This window comes from Lissotriton vulgaris, chromosome 1_1, assembly GCF_964263255.1.
Source record: "Lissotriton vulgaris chromosome 1_1, aLisVul1.2, whole genome shotgun sequence".
Lineage (NCBI taxonomy): Eukaryota > Metazoa > Chordata > Amphibia > Caudata > Salamandridae > Lissotriton > Lissotriton vulgaris.
This window is the reverse complement of record NC_141685.1, coordinates 1,113,989,140-1,114,002,759: the sequence shown is the minus strand read 5'-3', so window position 1 is coordinate 1,114,002,759 and position 13,620 is coordinate 1,113,989,140. Positions and strand designations below refer to the sequence as shown.

At 50.9% G+C, this 13,620-nt stretch overlaps 1 protein-coding gene across 6 annotated transcripts in view; it reads left to right on the top strand.

Moving 5' to 3' along the window:
• RFX1 (regulatory factor X1) overlaps positions 1–13,620 on the top strand; it is a 646,755-nt gene that overhangs the window by 527,987 nt on the left and 105,148 nt on the right. For all 6 annotated transcript variants that reach the window (XM_086963646.1, XM_086963649.1, XM_086963652.1 and 3 more), the window contains one exon: positions 10,190–10,398. In XM_086963646.1, coding sequence (XP_086819772.1) covers positions 10,190–10,398 — 209 coding nt within the window. The remainder of the gene's footprint in view (positions 1–10,189; positions 10,399–13,620) is intronic.

Here is a 13,620-nt window from a genome sequence, read left to right as displayed (position 1 = left end):
GGGGGGTGCCAGCTGGTGTGGTATAGCTTTAGGTCGGTCACTGAACTTTAAAATCAAGTAGCTGGCACTGGACCCTGGTGCCCTGAAGGTGAAAATATGTCTTCTAAGCACGTCTGGAAGAATAGTCTTTGTTTGCATCCTGAATTTGAAGAGCCCCCTCCCGAACCATAATTACACACAGTGACTGTCACTGTATGAACTTATTCAGTAATGTGAGGTGATGCGATTAGGAACACAAAATCCACCATAGAATTGAGCTAATAATCGACCCAGCACATACAGAAATCCAACTGGTTGGGGGTAGGATGACCAACTTGCATGAATGCAAATTCAGGACAGTAAGTGCCAAAATTCAGGACAAAAGGTAGGTTTTACAGACACATCCGAGGAAGTTGTGCGATAGTATATAAGTAAGTAAATAGACAACCACTTAAGTACAAGTCAAAATGTAAGTTAATTTTAGGTTGAGACAATCGTGACTTCACGGTTTTTTGGTATGCGCGCAGCTTTGAACAGGTCTTTTTGTGGTATTTCATATGATAATAATCTATTCCAGACGCATTCCTTCAACTTCGCAGGCACTTTAGTAAAAATCGCTGCCTTTTTACAAAAGTCTCGATATCGCCGCGGCAAATCACGAAATCCTGGAGGGTCTGACAAAGCCCTATGCCAAGGCACACATTGTAAAAGGCCACCTTGTGCGACGCACGGCCTAGATCAGTGTGCGCTGTCTAGCGTAGCATTCTTACCGGAAGCATACCCTTCCACCACATAGCCCTATGCCAAGGCACGCAAAGAAGGATCCCATTCTGTAAAAGGCCGCCTTATGTGACGCACGTCCTCCACAGATCAGTGTGTGCAGTCTAGCATAGCATTCATACTAGAAGCATACCCTTCCAGCACAAAGCCCAATGCCTAGGCACGCATAGAAGTATCCCAGCACTGTAAAACGCCGCAAAGTCTTTCACAGATCAGTGTGAGCTGTCTCGCTTGGCATTCCTACAGGAAGCATACCTTCCCAGTACAAAGCTCTATGCCTAGGCACGCATAGAAGGACTCCACCACTGTAAAAGGCTGTCTTGTGCGATGGACAACCTCACACAGAACAGTGTGCGCTGCCTAGCATAGCCTACCTAATGGAAGCATACCCTTCCAGTACAAAGCCCTATGCCTAGGAATGCATAGATGGATCCCACCACTGTATCTGTGTGTGAATTTTGTGCAGAAACACAGAGACTCACAGTTTAGCACTGGCCTCAAGGAGGCGTTAGTTTATGATGCTGTCTCCAGTCCGGTTACCTCAGCAGACTGCCCTCTTCAGCACCCGTGGGTGTTTGCCATGATCTGCCCAAGTGACACCCTAGGAACTCCCCCTTGACACAAAACAATGAAAATCAGCACAGCGGGGTTTGTGATGAGAAAAGGCCCCTCTCCACGGTGAGCCCCACTGTGCAGGATATGAGATGCTCTTTGAGACCCTGCGTGGCTTTGAGCCTCTGGACTCTTGTGCAAAACTACAGTGAGCCAGGCTTGAGTGGTGTGACAGTGGCACAGACTCTGGAATGCCAGGGCCCCCGGTGTGTAGTGTGCAAGCAGCTACATCTGAAAGAGACACGTTAGTGATAGATTCCTTACCTTAGAATATCCCCAGGCGTCAGACTGGATCCGGAAACTTTTTCGTAGCAATACCCCTGCGCGCTGGTAGGCGTCGTCTGCGGCTCCGCGTCCGTCGTCGGCGTCGTGAGCGCCGGGATGACGTCGTCGGAGTACTTAGACGGCGCCCATGCGCGCTGACGTCAGTTCTTCTTTTTTCCGCGCCAGCTAGCGCAGATCCGGAAGAAGCTCTACCCCCAGTCACTTTTTGACTGAAAAGTTTTTGATCCTTTTTGATCTCTTTTAGTCGACTGTCTCGACTATCGGTGCCAGGGATGCCCGGGTTCAAGCCTTGTTCGAAGTGCGGCCGACTCATGTCGGTCACGGACCCCCATCGCCGGTGCCTGAAGTGCTTAGGCCTCGACCACGACGATCGAACCTGCGTCGACTGCCGGGCCCTGACGTCGAAGGCTAGGTGGGAGCGGTCCCGCAAGCGTCTCGAGCTGAGGCACTCGGCCCCGCGCCGCTCCAGGTCCCGGTCCCGGTCCCACGGGAGGTCGAGGGACAGGTCGCGAGGTCGGAGTCATCGACGTTCCGGAAGTGGACACCGATCGTCTGGTTCCAAGTACTCAGGTAAGAGGCATGAGAGGTCGGAACGACACCATCGGTCCTCCGACCCGCCCCGACGCTCGCTCGATGCGGCCGGGGACTCGGGCGACACCGCCCACGCGGCTCCGCGGGAGTCGCAAGCGTCGCCGCCTGCCCCACACCTTCGGGTCCCTGGGCACGGCGCGTCGCAGGAGGAGGTCGAGAGGTACCTCATGGCCATGAGGGCCCTCCCTCCTCAGTCGGTTCCCGTGGCGCCTTCGGGCCGATCGGCTCCGTCTGGAGGTCCTTCCGGGTCGGGCGCTTCGGCCCCGACGACGTCGGGTACTTCGGGCCCGGCGCCGCTGGCGACTTCGGTCCCGGCGCCGCGCGACCTCGCTGGATCCGGCTCCGGATCCGGGACCTCGCCGGTCGACCTTACAACCTCGCCGGCGCCGTCCCTTCACGTGTCGTCCCCGGCAGCCGATGTGGTTGCCGACCCCAATGTTTCCTACGGTCCTACTCAGGAGTCGGAGGGGCGCCGCTGGGCGCCGATTCCGTCGGCCTTTGGAGACTTCTATCTCCACGAGGAGGCCCTGGCTGTTAATCCTGGTCTCCAGGAGCCAGGTGACGAGGAGCAATGGGAGGGGTCCGAGGACCCTCTGGCACGTGATTGCCAGTCGCATCAGGACTGGACATATGAGCTTGGGGAGGCCAGTGGTATTGACACCTCGCCAGACACTGGATTTACGTCGCCCCCGACTGTGGCTTCGGAGGCGGGTTCTGCTTACAGCGTAGTGTTGACGAAGGCAGCTAAGGCCTTAAACCTTCAGCTCCCCGTCGCGACCGTGAGGACTAATCTCCTCACTGAGGTCCTCAAACAGCAGTCCGGCTCCGCGGAGCCCCTCCTGCCGTTCAATGAGGCCTTGTGTGACGTTCTGCTGGGCACTTGGTCCAAGCCCGCCACAGGCCCCCCTGTGGACAGGAACGTGGCCAGACGCTACCGCCCGGCACCGGGCGACCCTTGCTTTTTGTCCACCCATCCCACCCCCGAGAGCCTGGTCATTCAGGCCTCTAACTCCCAAACCGCATTCCCGTCGGCCCCGCCCGACAGGGAATCCAAGAGATATGAGCAGTTCGGGAAGAAGGTCTTCTCGTCTGTGAGCCTAGGGCTACGGTCTGTGAACACCAACTGTCTCTTGGGCCGCTACACCCACACTCTGTGGGACACGGTTGCGGAGGTGCTGCCACAATGCCCTGAGGAGGTCAGGGCTTAACTCAGCCAAACCCTTGCGGACGGCCGAGATGCGGCACGCTTCTCTATCCGGTGTGGGCTGGATACCACGGACTCACTGGGCAGGGCGATGGCAACGACGGTGGCGGTTCGACGCCACGCCTGGTTGAGGTCCGCCAACTTCTCGGCCGATGTCCAGGCCACCCTTCTGGACATGCCGTTTGATGGCCGTCGCCTCTTTGGCGACAAGGCAGACCATGCGCTGGAACGTTTCAAGGACTCCAGGGCCACGGCCAAGTCCTTGGGCCTTACGGCCCCACGCCAGCAATCGGGTGCCTTTCGCTCCTTTCGTGGCCACGGAAGGGGCGCCCCACCACGGACCGTCAGCCACGCGCCGCAGAATGTTCAGCAACGCGGTGGCGGCCGTGGGAACCGCCGTGGCGGTGGTCGGGGCCAGCGGCGAGGCCAGTCCACACCTCCCTCAGCAGCCCCCGCCTCAAAACCTTCCTTGTCCGAGTTTTCAGGCCCATGTGACGCCTGTGGGAGGCAGGGTTCGCCATCACCTCTCCCACTGGCATTCAGTCACTTCGGACAGGTGGGTGCTGCAAATTGTCCGAAGGGGTTTCTCCCTCCCCTTCGAGTCTTCCCCTCCATCCATGCCACCTCAATACCACCGTGTGTCGGGGGATCACTTGCAACTTCTGCAAGAGGAGGTTTCGGCCCTCTTGGCCAAGAGGGCCATCGAGCGCGTTCCTGGGCCAGAAGTAGGACGTGGTTGTTACTCCCACTACTTTCTGGTACCCAAGAAGGGCAAAGGGGGCCTACGCCCTATCTTGGATCTGCGGAACGTCAACGGCTTCCTCCGGACGGAGAAGTTCAAGATGCTCACTTTGGCTCAGGTCCTGGCTGCCCTGGACCCGGGAGACTGGATGGTAGCGTTGGACTTGCAGGACGCCTATTTCCACATCCCCGTCCTGCCGGCCCACCGGCGTTACCTACGGTTCATGGTAGGCCAAGAGCACTTTCAGTTTACCGTGCTCCCCTTCGGCCTTGCCAGCGCCCCACGGGTGTTCACGAAGGTGATGGCGGTGGTCGCAGCCCATCTGCGCAGGCAGGGGATATCAGTCTTCCCCTACCTCGACGACTGGTTGTTGAAGGCGGGCTCGCCCCAGTCAGTCGTCAGCCACCTCCAGACTACGGCCGACCTCCTGCACTTGCTGGGGTTCTCCATCAATGTGCCGAAGTCACACCTGTGTCCCTCTCAAAAGCTCCTCTTCATCGGAGCGGTTCTCGACTCGGCGCAGTTTCGGGTTTACCCACCCGAACAGCGGGTTCGGGATATTCAGGCTCTGATTCCTGTCTTCAGGCCGTTATCCCGGGTCTCGGTCAGGTTGACGCTGCGGCTTCTGGGGCTGATGGCCTCCTGCATCCTTCTGGTGCGTCACGCCAGGTGGCGGATGCGGGCTCTGCAGTGGGACCTGAAGTTTCAGTGGGCCCAGCATCAGGGCAACCTGTCCGATCATGTCCTGATCTCAGAGGGCACTGCGAAGCAACTGCAGTGGTGGCTCACGGACCGCGACTGGGTCAGTGGCAGACCCCTCTCCCTACCCCAGCCGGAGCACGTAGTTGTGACGGACGCGTCCCTCCAGGGCTGGGGAGGCCACATGGGAGAGGCGGAGATCAGAGGCCTCTGGTCTCCGGCGGAGTCCCGGCTCCACATCAACCTTCTGGAGCTGCGGGCGATTCGTCTTGCACTGAAGGCATTCCTCCCCTCTGTCAAGGGGAGCGTAGTGCAAGTGTTCACCGACAACACCACCGCCATGTGGTACTGCAACAAACAGGGCGGTGTGGGGTCGTGGACCCTCTGCCAGGAGGCTCTGCGCCTCTGGCAGTGGCTGGAACATCAGGGCGTGACCCTGGTGGTTCAACACCTGGCAGGCTCTCTGAATGCCAGGGCGGACGAACTCAGCCGCCGGTGCATGATGGATCACGAATGGCGTCTGAACTCGGACGTGGCGCAAGGTCTCTTTCGACAGTGGGGAGAGCCTTGGTTAGATCTATTCGCCACAGAAGAGAACGCGCAATGTCAGCAGTTCTGCGCGTTGGAGTTTCCAAGGCGGCACTCGCTCGGAGACGCTTTTCGTCGCGAGTGTAGCTGCGGTCTGTTGTACGCCTTTCCGCCTATACCACTTCTGCCCAGAGTGCTGAAGAAGATCAGGCGCGACCGGGCCCAGGTCGTCCTTGTGGCTCCGGACTGGGCACGAAGATACTGGTATCCCGAGCTACTCAGCATGTCAGTCGATCCCCCGATTCGTCTGCCTCTTCGGGAGGACCTTCTGTCGCAGCAGCAGGGGACGGTCCTGCACCCGAACCTGTCCAGTCTCCACCTACAAGCTTGGAGATTGAGCGGCGGCAGTTGAGGCCATTTGACTTGCCTCCCGAAGTCTGTGATATCATTCTGGCAGCCAGGCGTCCCTCCACAAAGTCGGTATACGCCTGCCGGTGGAACAGATTTGTGGCATGGTGCACAGCAAAGGCTGTGGATCCTCTCTCTGCACCCCTTTCGGAAGTGCTGCTCTTTCTTCTTTCCCTTGCCCAGCAGGGCTCTGCTCTGGGCACTCTTAAAGGGTACCTTTCTGCTCTATCAGCCTTCTTGAGGCTACCAGATCAGCCTTCTTTATTCAAGTCCCCTATTGTGAGTAGATTTCTGAAGGGCATCACGCACATGTTCCCTCCTGTTCCCTTCGTGATGCCCCAGTGGGACTTGAATCTGGTTCTCACCTATCTGATGTGTGCTCCCTTTGAGCCGCTTCATAACTGCCCTCTTCGTCTCCTTACTCTAAAGACGGCCTTCCTGGTTGCCATCACCTCTGCCACGAGGGTGAGTGAGCTCCAGGCTCTTTCTTCTTCTCCACCTTTCCTGTCTGTTCATCCTGATAAGGTGGTGTTACGTACACGACCTTCCTTTCTGCCCAAGGTTGTCACGGCCTTCCACATCGGGCAGTCCATCACTTTGCCCACCTTCTTTCCGCCTCCGCACCCCTCGAAAGAGGAGGAGAGGCTCCACCGTCTGGATCCAAAACGTGCGCTCTCCTACTACCTAGATCGCACACGCCAATTCCGGGTGGATGACCAACTCTTCGTTGGTTACGTGGGCGCGAAGAAGGGAAAGGCTGTGCACAAGAGGACCATCTCTAGGTGGATCATCTTGTGTATTCAAGCATGTTACTCCATGGCGAGGAAGGAGCCCCCGGCTGGATTGCGGGCTCACTCCACTCGGGCCACGGCAACGACGACTGCCCTGGGCCGCGGTGTCCCCCTGCAGGACATCTGTCAGGCAGCCACGTGGGCCTCGCTGCACACGTTCGCAAGACACTACTGCCTGGACAGTCAAGTCCGGAGGGATGGCTTCTTTGGCCGTTCCGTCCTCCAGGACTTTCTGGTGTGATATTGGTTCGCAGACCCACCACCGGGGTTGGTATTACTGGGGTATCTATTCTAAGGTAAGGAATCTATCACTAACGTGTCTCTTTCAGATGCACAAGTTACTACTTGTGTAACAATATATCTGTAAGAGACATTAGTTAGTGATAGATTCCTTACCGACCCACCCATCCTCCCCGTTCTGCGAACCGATATCTAGGGTTAAGGTCATCCCCTTTCAGGGCCCTAGTTTCATGGCACCAGTGTTAGTTCTATCATGGCTCTGCGTATCTGGCGCGGAAAAGCTGTGTTATCAGAACTGACGTCAGCGCGCATGGGCGCCGTCTAAGTACTCCGACGACGTCATCCCGGCGCTCACGACGCCGACGACGGACGCGGAGCCGCAGACGACGCCTACCAGCGCGCAAGGGTATTGCTACGCAAAAGTTTCCGGATCCAGTCTGACGCCTGGGGATATTCTAAGGTAAGGAATCTATCACTAACTAATGTCTCTTACAGATATATCGTTACACAAGTAGTAACTTGTGCTTCACAGACTGTGCGTAAAACCTGCATTACTCACAGGAATCATCAGTGTTTCACAAGGGAAAATATCTCTCCTTGTCACCCACACTGGCTCTGTCTCTGTCATTACTCAGAACTGCACAGGGAACGTCTGCTGCTCCCTGCAGGAAGAGAGGCCTCTCCATCCCTTCCACCCATGCAGGAAGAGAGGCCTCTCCATCCCTGTCATCCACGCAGAAAGAGAGGCCCGTCCATCCTTGTCACCCACGCAGAATGAGAGGCCTCAGAGAGAGGCCTTTCCATCCTTATCACCCATGCAGGAAGAGAGGTCTGCCCATTCCTTCCACCCACGGAGGAAGAGGGGCCTTGAAGAGAGATCTGCCCATCCCTGTCACCCACGCAAGGAGAGAGGCCTTGAAGTAAGGCCTGCCCATCTCTATTACCCACGCAGAAAGAGAGGCCTTGAAGAGAGGCCTGCCCACCTTTGTCACCCATGCAGTGACTGGAGTCATAGGGACTCAAAAATCCAAGCGTCACACAAGACGCATTCCCTCAAGTTCGCGCCACTTTTGTAAAAATCGCTGCAGAATTGTTTTGGTGTCCTGTTTCCCTTCCTTTCCCTTCCTTTCAAGTGCACCCCAATGCTATATGTAAAAATCCAACGGACATGTCAAGGTTATTTGACACTGTAATGTCAAAAGGGATGCTCACAGCCACTACCCTGCATATTCTGAGAGGGTCAGAGAAATCATCTGTGCCCATTCATTCAGGTCTTTCAATTTGCTCGTGGTGGCACTTTGCACCTTTTTGACACCTGTTCAGATGCTAATTACAGGCTGGCGGAAGTGGGATGGCAAATACAAATTTAGCCTCAAGGAACTTCAGGCAAGGAAAGGGTAACTTTCTAAAAGTTATTTTCCTTAATGTTTAATAAAAATCTGACTTCACCATTGAATTGGATTTTTTAAAAATACCTATTGAAATCGTTTTGTACTTATTTTTCTAGATCATCCCATTCCTGAGATGGGTTTTACACAAGCGTGACTTATTATTATTTAAAATGAGGTTTTGACCTGTCATAGGGTTTTATTTTTACAGGTTGAATTGTAGTGTCTAAACTACCATAGTCAGGCTACAATGGTAGGGCTAAAGACACATTTTTCACTGTAGTGGTTGGCACATTAGGTACTGCAGTCCACTAGTGACATTTAACTTACAGGCCCAGGGTACATTTTGTACTTTATACTAGGGACTTACAGATAAGTTAAATATACCAATGAGGAATATACCAATTAAACCATGTTTAAAGAGAGATCACAATCAATTTACTAGTGATTAGCAGGGGTAAAGAGCTCTAAAACCAGAAAATACATAGGGTCCAACAAAATGTGAAAAATTCATTGTGACCATGCAGAAAAAGCGGAGGGATTTCCAGCACCCAGCCTGATGACAGGGAGTAATTTAAGCATGTGAATATATTAACAACACCAATCCTGGAGAACTGGAGTTACAGATAAGTAACTAATTTCTTTATGTGTTTTTCCACCTCTCCCCACCATGACTTCAGAGACTAAGTGTAAGGTATCCAGGTGTGCAAAAGTATGCACATGCAATTCATATCCTGTAGTCTTTTTCTGAGTGTGTACTTCATTTCTTCAGGAGTCATTCTTGATCTGGGTCTCTAAATTGCGTCACTGGAAAACCAAGTGCCCAAAAACAGTAACTTGGTTATACTCTTTGAGTGCAATAGGGTTGGTGGAGCTGGGACACCTGTGTTTTAAAAGCAAAAACAAATACTCAAATGTAGTCCTCATTATGAGTCAGGCAGAGCAGAATTGATGTATGGAATTCCACTCTGCCTGATCACCAGTGGCCCAGTGTTTTCGCATTTCATTTCCCAGGTATTGAAACACTGGGCTCTATTATACTGCCTGGGAAAATAGGCCAGTAAAATTGCTTTAGCCTTTGACCACATCCCCGGCTCTGCTTAACCAGCTTTTCTAGCAAGCGGGATGATGCAGTGGTGTCCACTTTTGCCCCCTCCCTTACGCCTAAGGCCCCCCTCGCCAAGCAAGCACAGGGGCCCCTGCTCACATTTACCACCTGATGAACCATGTGGTAAATAGGAGCATGAAACCCAACTGAATTATGAAGTGGTAAAACCGGTTCAGCCGGAGTAATTCTCCATTCTATGAGGTTTAACTAGTAAATGTACAGTACTGGCAGGGTGTTACCGTTTGGGACCAGTAATTATGGGTGTGGAGTTTGCACCTCATCACTTCCATGCAACTTGTAAAGAGTGCCTTAGTATACCAACTATTATCCACTCTGTGTTCCAGGACCCAAGCGGGGAATCACAGAAGCTCTCATGGGTCACCTCATAATTATGCTAACCTGATAAAGGAGAGTACTGCCACACAACCTAAGATTCATTTGTGGGCCTGCCATCCGATTCGGTTCCAATGTGTGTGTGTTTTTGCCTCCATGCATGTCTCAGTACACTCTTCATTCACTTAGGAGTAGACCACCTGTAGTTCATCTGTGTGCATGCCATAAAGAGCCCGTCCTCTTTTAATCCTGCACGTCTGTATGTGTCTGGTCTTCATTCTATCAGCAGCAGGTGACTAAGGTCAATCTATGGGCCTGCCATCATGGCCCTGTCTTGTTTTTTTATTTTTATATGTGCATGAGCCTATTCGTTCAGGGTTGAGAAGCCTGTTCCAGGTGTATTCAAGTAATTCCCTTTGTTTGTGATTTTTCTACTTGGAGGTCTATTGTGATGGTCATGTCACATTTACTTCTTCTGCATATTATTTTCCCTTCTTTTAGGAGCAGGCTTCCTGGGTGTGTCGTTGTGAGGATCGTGTGGTGCAGCGCCTGGAGCAAGACTTTAAGCTGACCCTCCAGCAACAAAACTCTTTGGAGCAGTGGGCAGCCTGGCTGGATGGGGTAGTGAACCAAGTGCTGAAACCATACCAGGGAAATCTTAGTTTCCCAAAGGCAGCAAAACTGTTTCTCCTTAAGTGGTCCTTCTACAGGTATGCTATTGCTATTTTGGGTCTCATCAGTTACAGATTCCCATTCTGTGCATTACTATGGCTCTATAATCCTGTCAGGTATCCTCAGTTAGATTCACAGACTGAATACTCCTGCTTCTGTTGGATCGATAAATCTGATTTAATCTTTCAAGTTCACTGTTCATGGCTAATCCTATCATCTGTTGAATTTATATATAAGGTTTATTCTTATGTCCTAGCTTTATAATCCGACAAATGGGACCCCCTAATTTGAAGGCAGTGAAGACTAGGTACCTTAGCAGTTCAAGAGGTTAGATGTCTAGGTTTCTGATGGATACTTCCAACTGCAGATTCCTTACCTTTTGAATAGCCCCCAAGTGGCAGACTGCTTACTGAGGTCCTTACTGATCATTACAATAATTCAATGACAAAAATTCTAGATGCTATTGCACCCCTCCAACTAAAGAGTGTCCACCAAAGGCTCCAAATCTTTGCACAATGGTAGCCTAAATGCGGAAAGACGCAATCTAAGATTGGCTGAACGGTCATGAAGATTCTCCTCCTCTCTCGTACACCTCAAACACCTGCGATCTCTGAGAAGTATTTACAACGAACGCATACGTAGCTCAAAAACAAACTTCTTTAGGAAACAGCTAAATGGCGCCAGAAACAGACCAAATAAACTTTTAACTTGTCAAATTGTAATCTAACTGGCAGCCTAACCCTCCACTTGGGTATAATCTGCAGCCTAACCGCAAAGAACTTTCCACCTTCTTCCTGGGTAAGACGGAAAAGATTGAAAATGACCTACGGACTGCTTTGGATCTCCTACCAGGGTTTTCACACACCAGGCCCCACCGGCTTGAGCGTCCTGCACATATACCTCCAATAAAAGTGCCCTCTGGTACTCATTCCAAACCTTTGATGACACTACCATATTAAAATTCCTGTCAACACATAAACCCTCAACCACTTCAGCGATCCGCTTCCATCGACTCTGTTCAGTGAGATTAAAACCTCTTTGCTCCCACTCTGGACCAAAATAGTAAATGCTTCATTACTTCAAAGCACTATGCCAGACTGTCTCAAGTCCGGACAAGTAACCCTCATTCTTTAAAAAAAACACGGCTCACCACACTGATCGAAATAAAGTCCGCCCTATCTCCAGCATATTGACTCTTTCAACGCTCCTTGAGAAATGTGTCCATGCTCAGCTGTACAATCACATAGAGCAATTCCAACTCTTACACCAATACCAATCTGGCTTCCGTCAGGGACACAGCACTGAATCGGCCTTTAATCACATAGCTGATTATTTGTTACAAATGCTTGATCAAAGTGAATCCTGCCTTCTACTCCTTCTGGACCTCTCATCAGCATTTGATACGGTCAAACATGACAGCCTCCTTGCCTACTAGAACACAGGATGGGGCTTTCTGGTGCCGTCCCAGACTAGTTCGTCTCCTTCCTCCACAATAAATCCAAAAGAATAAAGATTAATCCTTCCCTGCCCAACTCCCCACCTGTCTCATTAGGGGTACCTCAGGGTTCTTTGCTCTCATCCACTCTTTTTAAACTGTTCATGGATCCATAAACAAAATTCGGAGAGCATCAAACATCCATTATCACATGTACTCCGATGATACACAACTTTACCTGAAAATCACCTCCCTGGAAGATATTAGGTCTCAACGCAACTCTACAGAAAACTAAACATTGGCTGACCTGCAATCACCTCACACTAAATAATCTCAAAACTGAATTCCTTGCACCAACTAAACAATCACTAGACATTAATGAATCGATAAAACATTTAACAGCCCACAATTGCATTCTACATGTCATCACTTCTATGAAATCACCGGAAATATCGCTAGAACATGCAGGATCACATCACCTCAGCCACCAGAGGAGCTAACTTCCAATTAAGCATCTTAAGGAAAATCAAACTCTTCTTCCCCCCCCCCAGATGACTTCAAGTCAGTTGTTCAAGCCCTAGTGATTTCCAGGCGTAACTATGGAAATATAACCCTTTGTTGCCTACCTAGATCAAAGTTGGCCCCTTAAGGATCTCCCTTATCTCAGCTGAAAGATTCATTACTGAATCTAAACTCAATAACCACATCACACCTGATTTGAAATCATTAAACTAGCTCCCTTACGATGCAAGATTTATTTTAAAGATTGTCTGCATGACACACAAAGCCATACACTCCAACACCCCGGAGTACATTGCACAAAAACTGGAGTTGTCTGGTGACTCTAGATCCTGAAGAAGCACCTTGTCGTTACTGTTGAAACCGCAGAAATTCAAGAAGAAAACCTACAAGCAAGCCTTCTCTGACATTGCCAGAGAATCTGAAATTCTCTACCATCTGAAATCTGAGTTACTCCTTCCCCCGATCTTTAAAAAAAAAAATGAAAATGCTATTGATGAACAAATTCTTGCTCTAGCTCCTATGATCTCGACACCGCTAATGCACACTGTCCACACTGGTTATCTATCCCCAACACTTTGGCCTTTTCTATTGATCTCTCTGTTTGACTAGAGGGAGTTCTTCACCCCGCCTGGGTACTGATATTTCCTGTACTGTCTTTGAGATTGGTAATATTGCCTGCCTTACCTGTTTCACTCATCCTGATAATTTATAAAGCGTTATGTTGGATGCTTGAAAGTTCTTCACCCCCACCTGGGTTCTGCTATTTCTTGTACTACTGTTGTGCTAGTTATTACTGTTTATTATTGTTGGACTGTTTCTCTCACCTTGATCATTTGTAAAGCGCTCTGATACCCTCTTGGGTCGCACTATCTAAAACTCTAATGCTTACATATATACATACATTTATTGCACATACAAAGGCAGTAAGTGAGAAACCCACTCAAAGAAATCCGACACCAATTTATAAAAATAAGACATACCTTTATATGAATTCAGATACCGAGATCATAAGAATCGGGTAAATACTTTTCGAGTTATGAATTTTTACAGGTTTCAAAAGTTGACAGTGCAATTTGTAGGTGCTGTAATGTTATCCTATGGGGGAAAACCATGTACTGCATTCGGGCACTTAACAGCAACTTATGGGACTGTTCTCCGGAACCTAAGGTGAGTATGGGGCAAGGTCCAAGGCCACACCAATAGGTCACCTCTGATGGCTCTGGGGCTCTGGGGTGCAGAGGTAGTTTACAGCGTAGGTGTCCCATTCACTTCAATGGTGAACAGTCCGGTCTCAAAGAGGCTG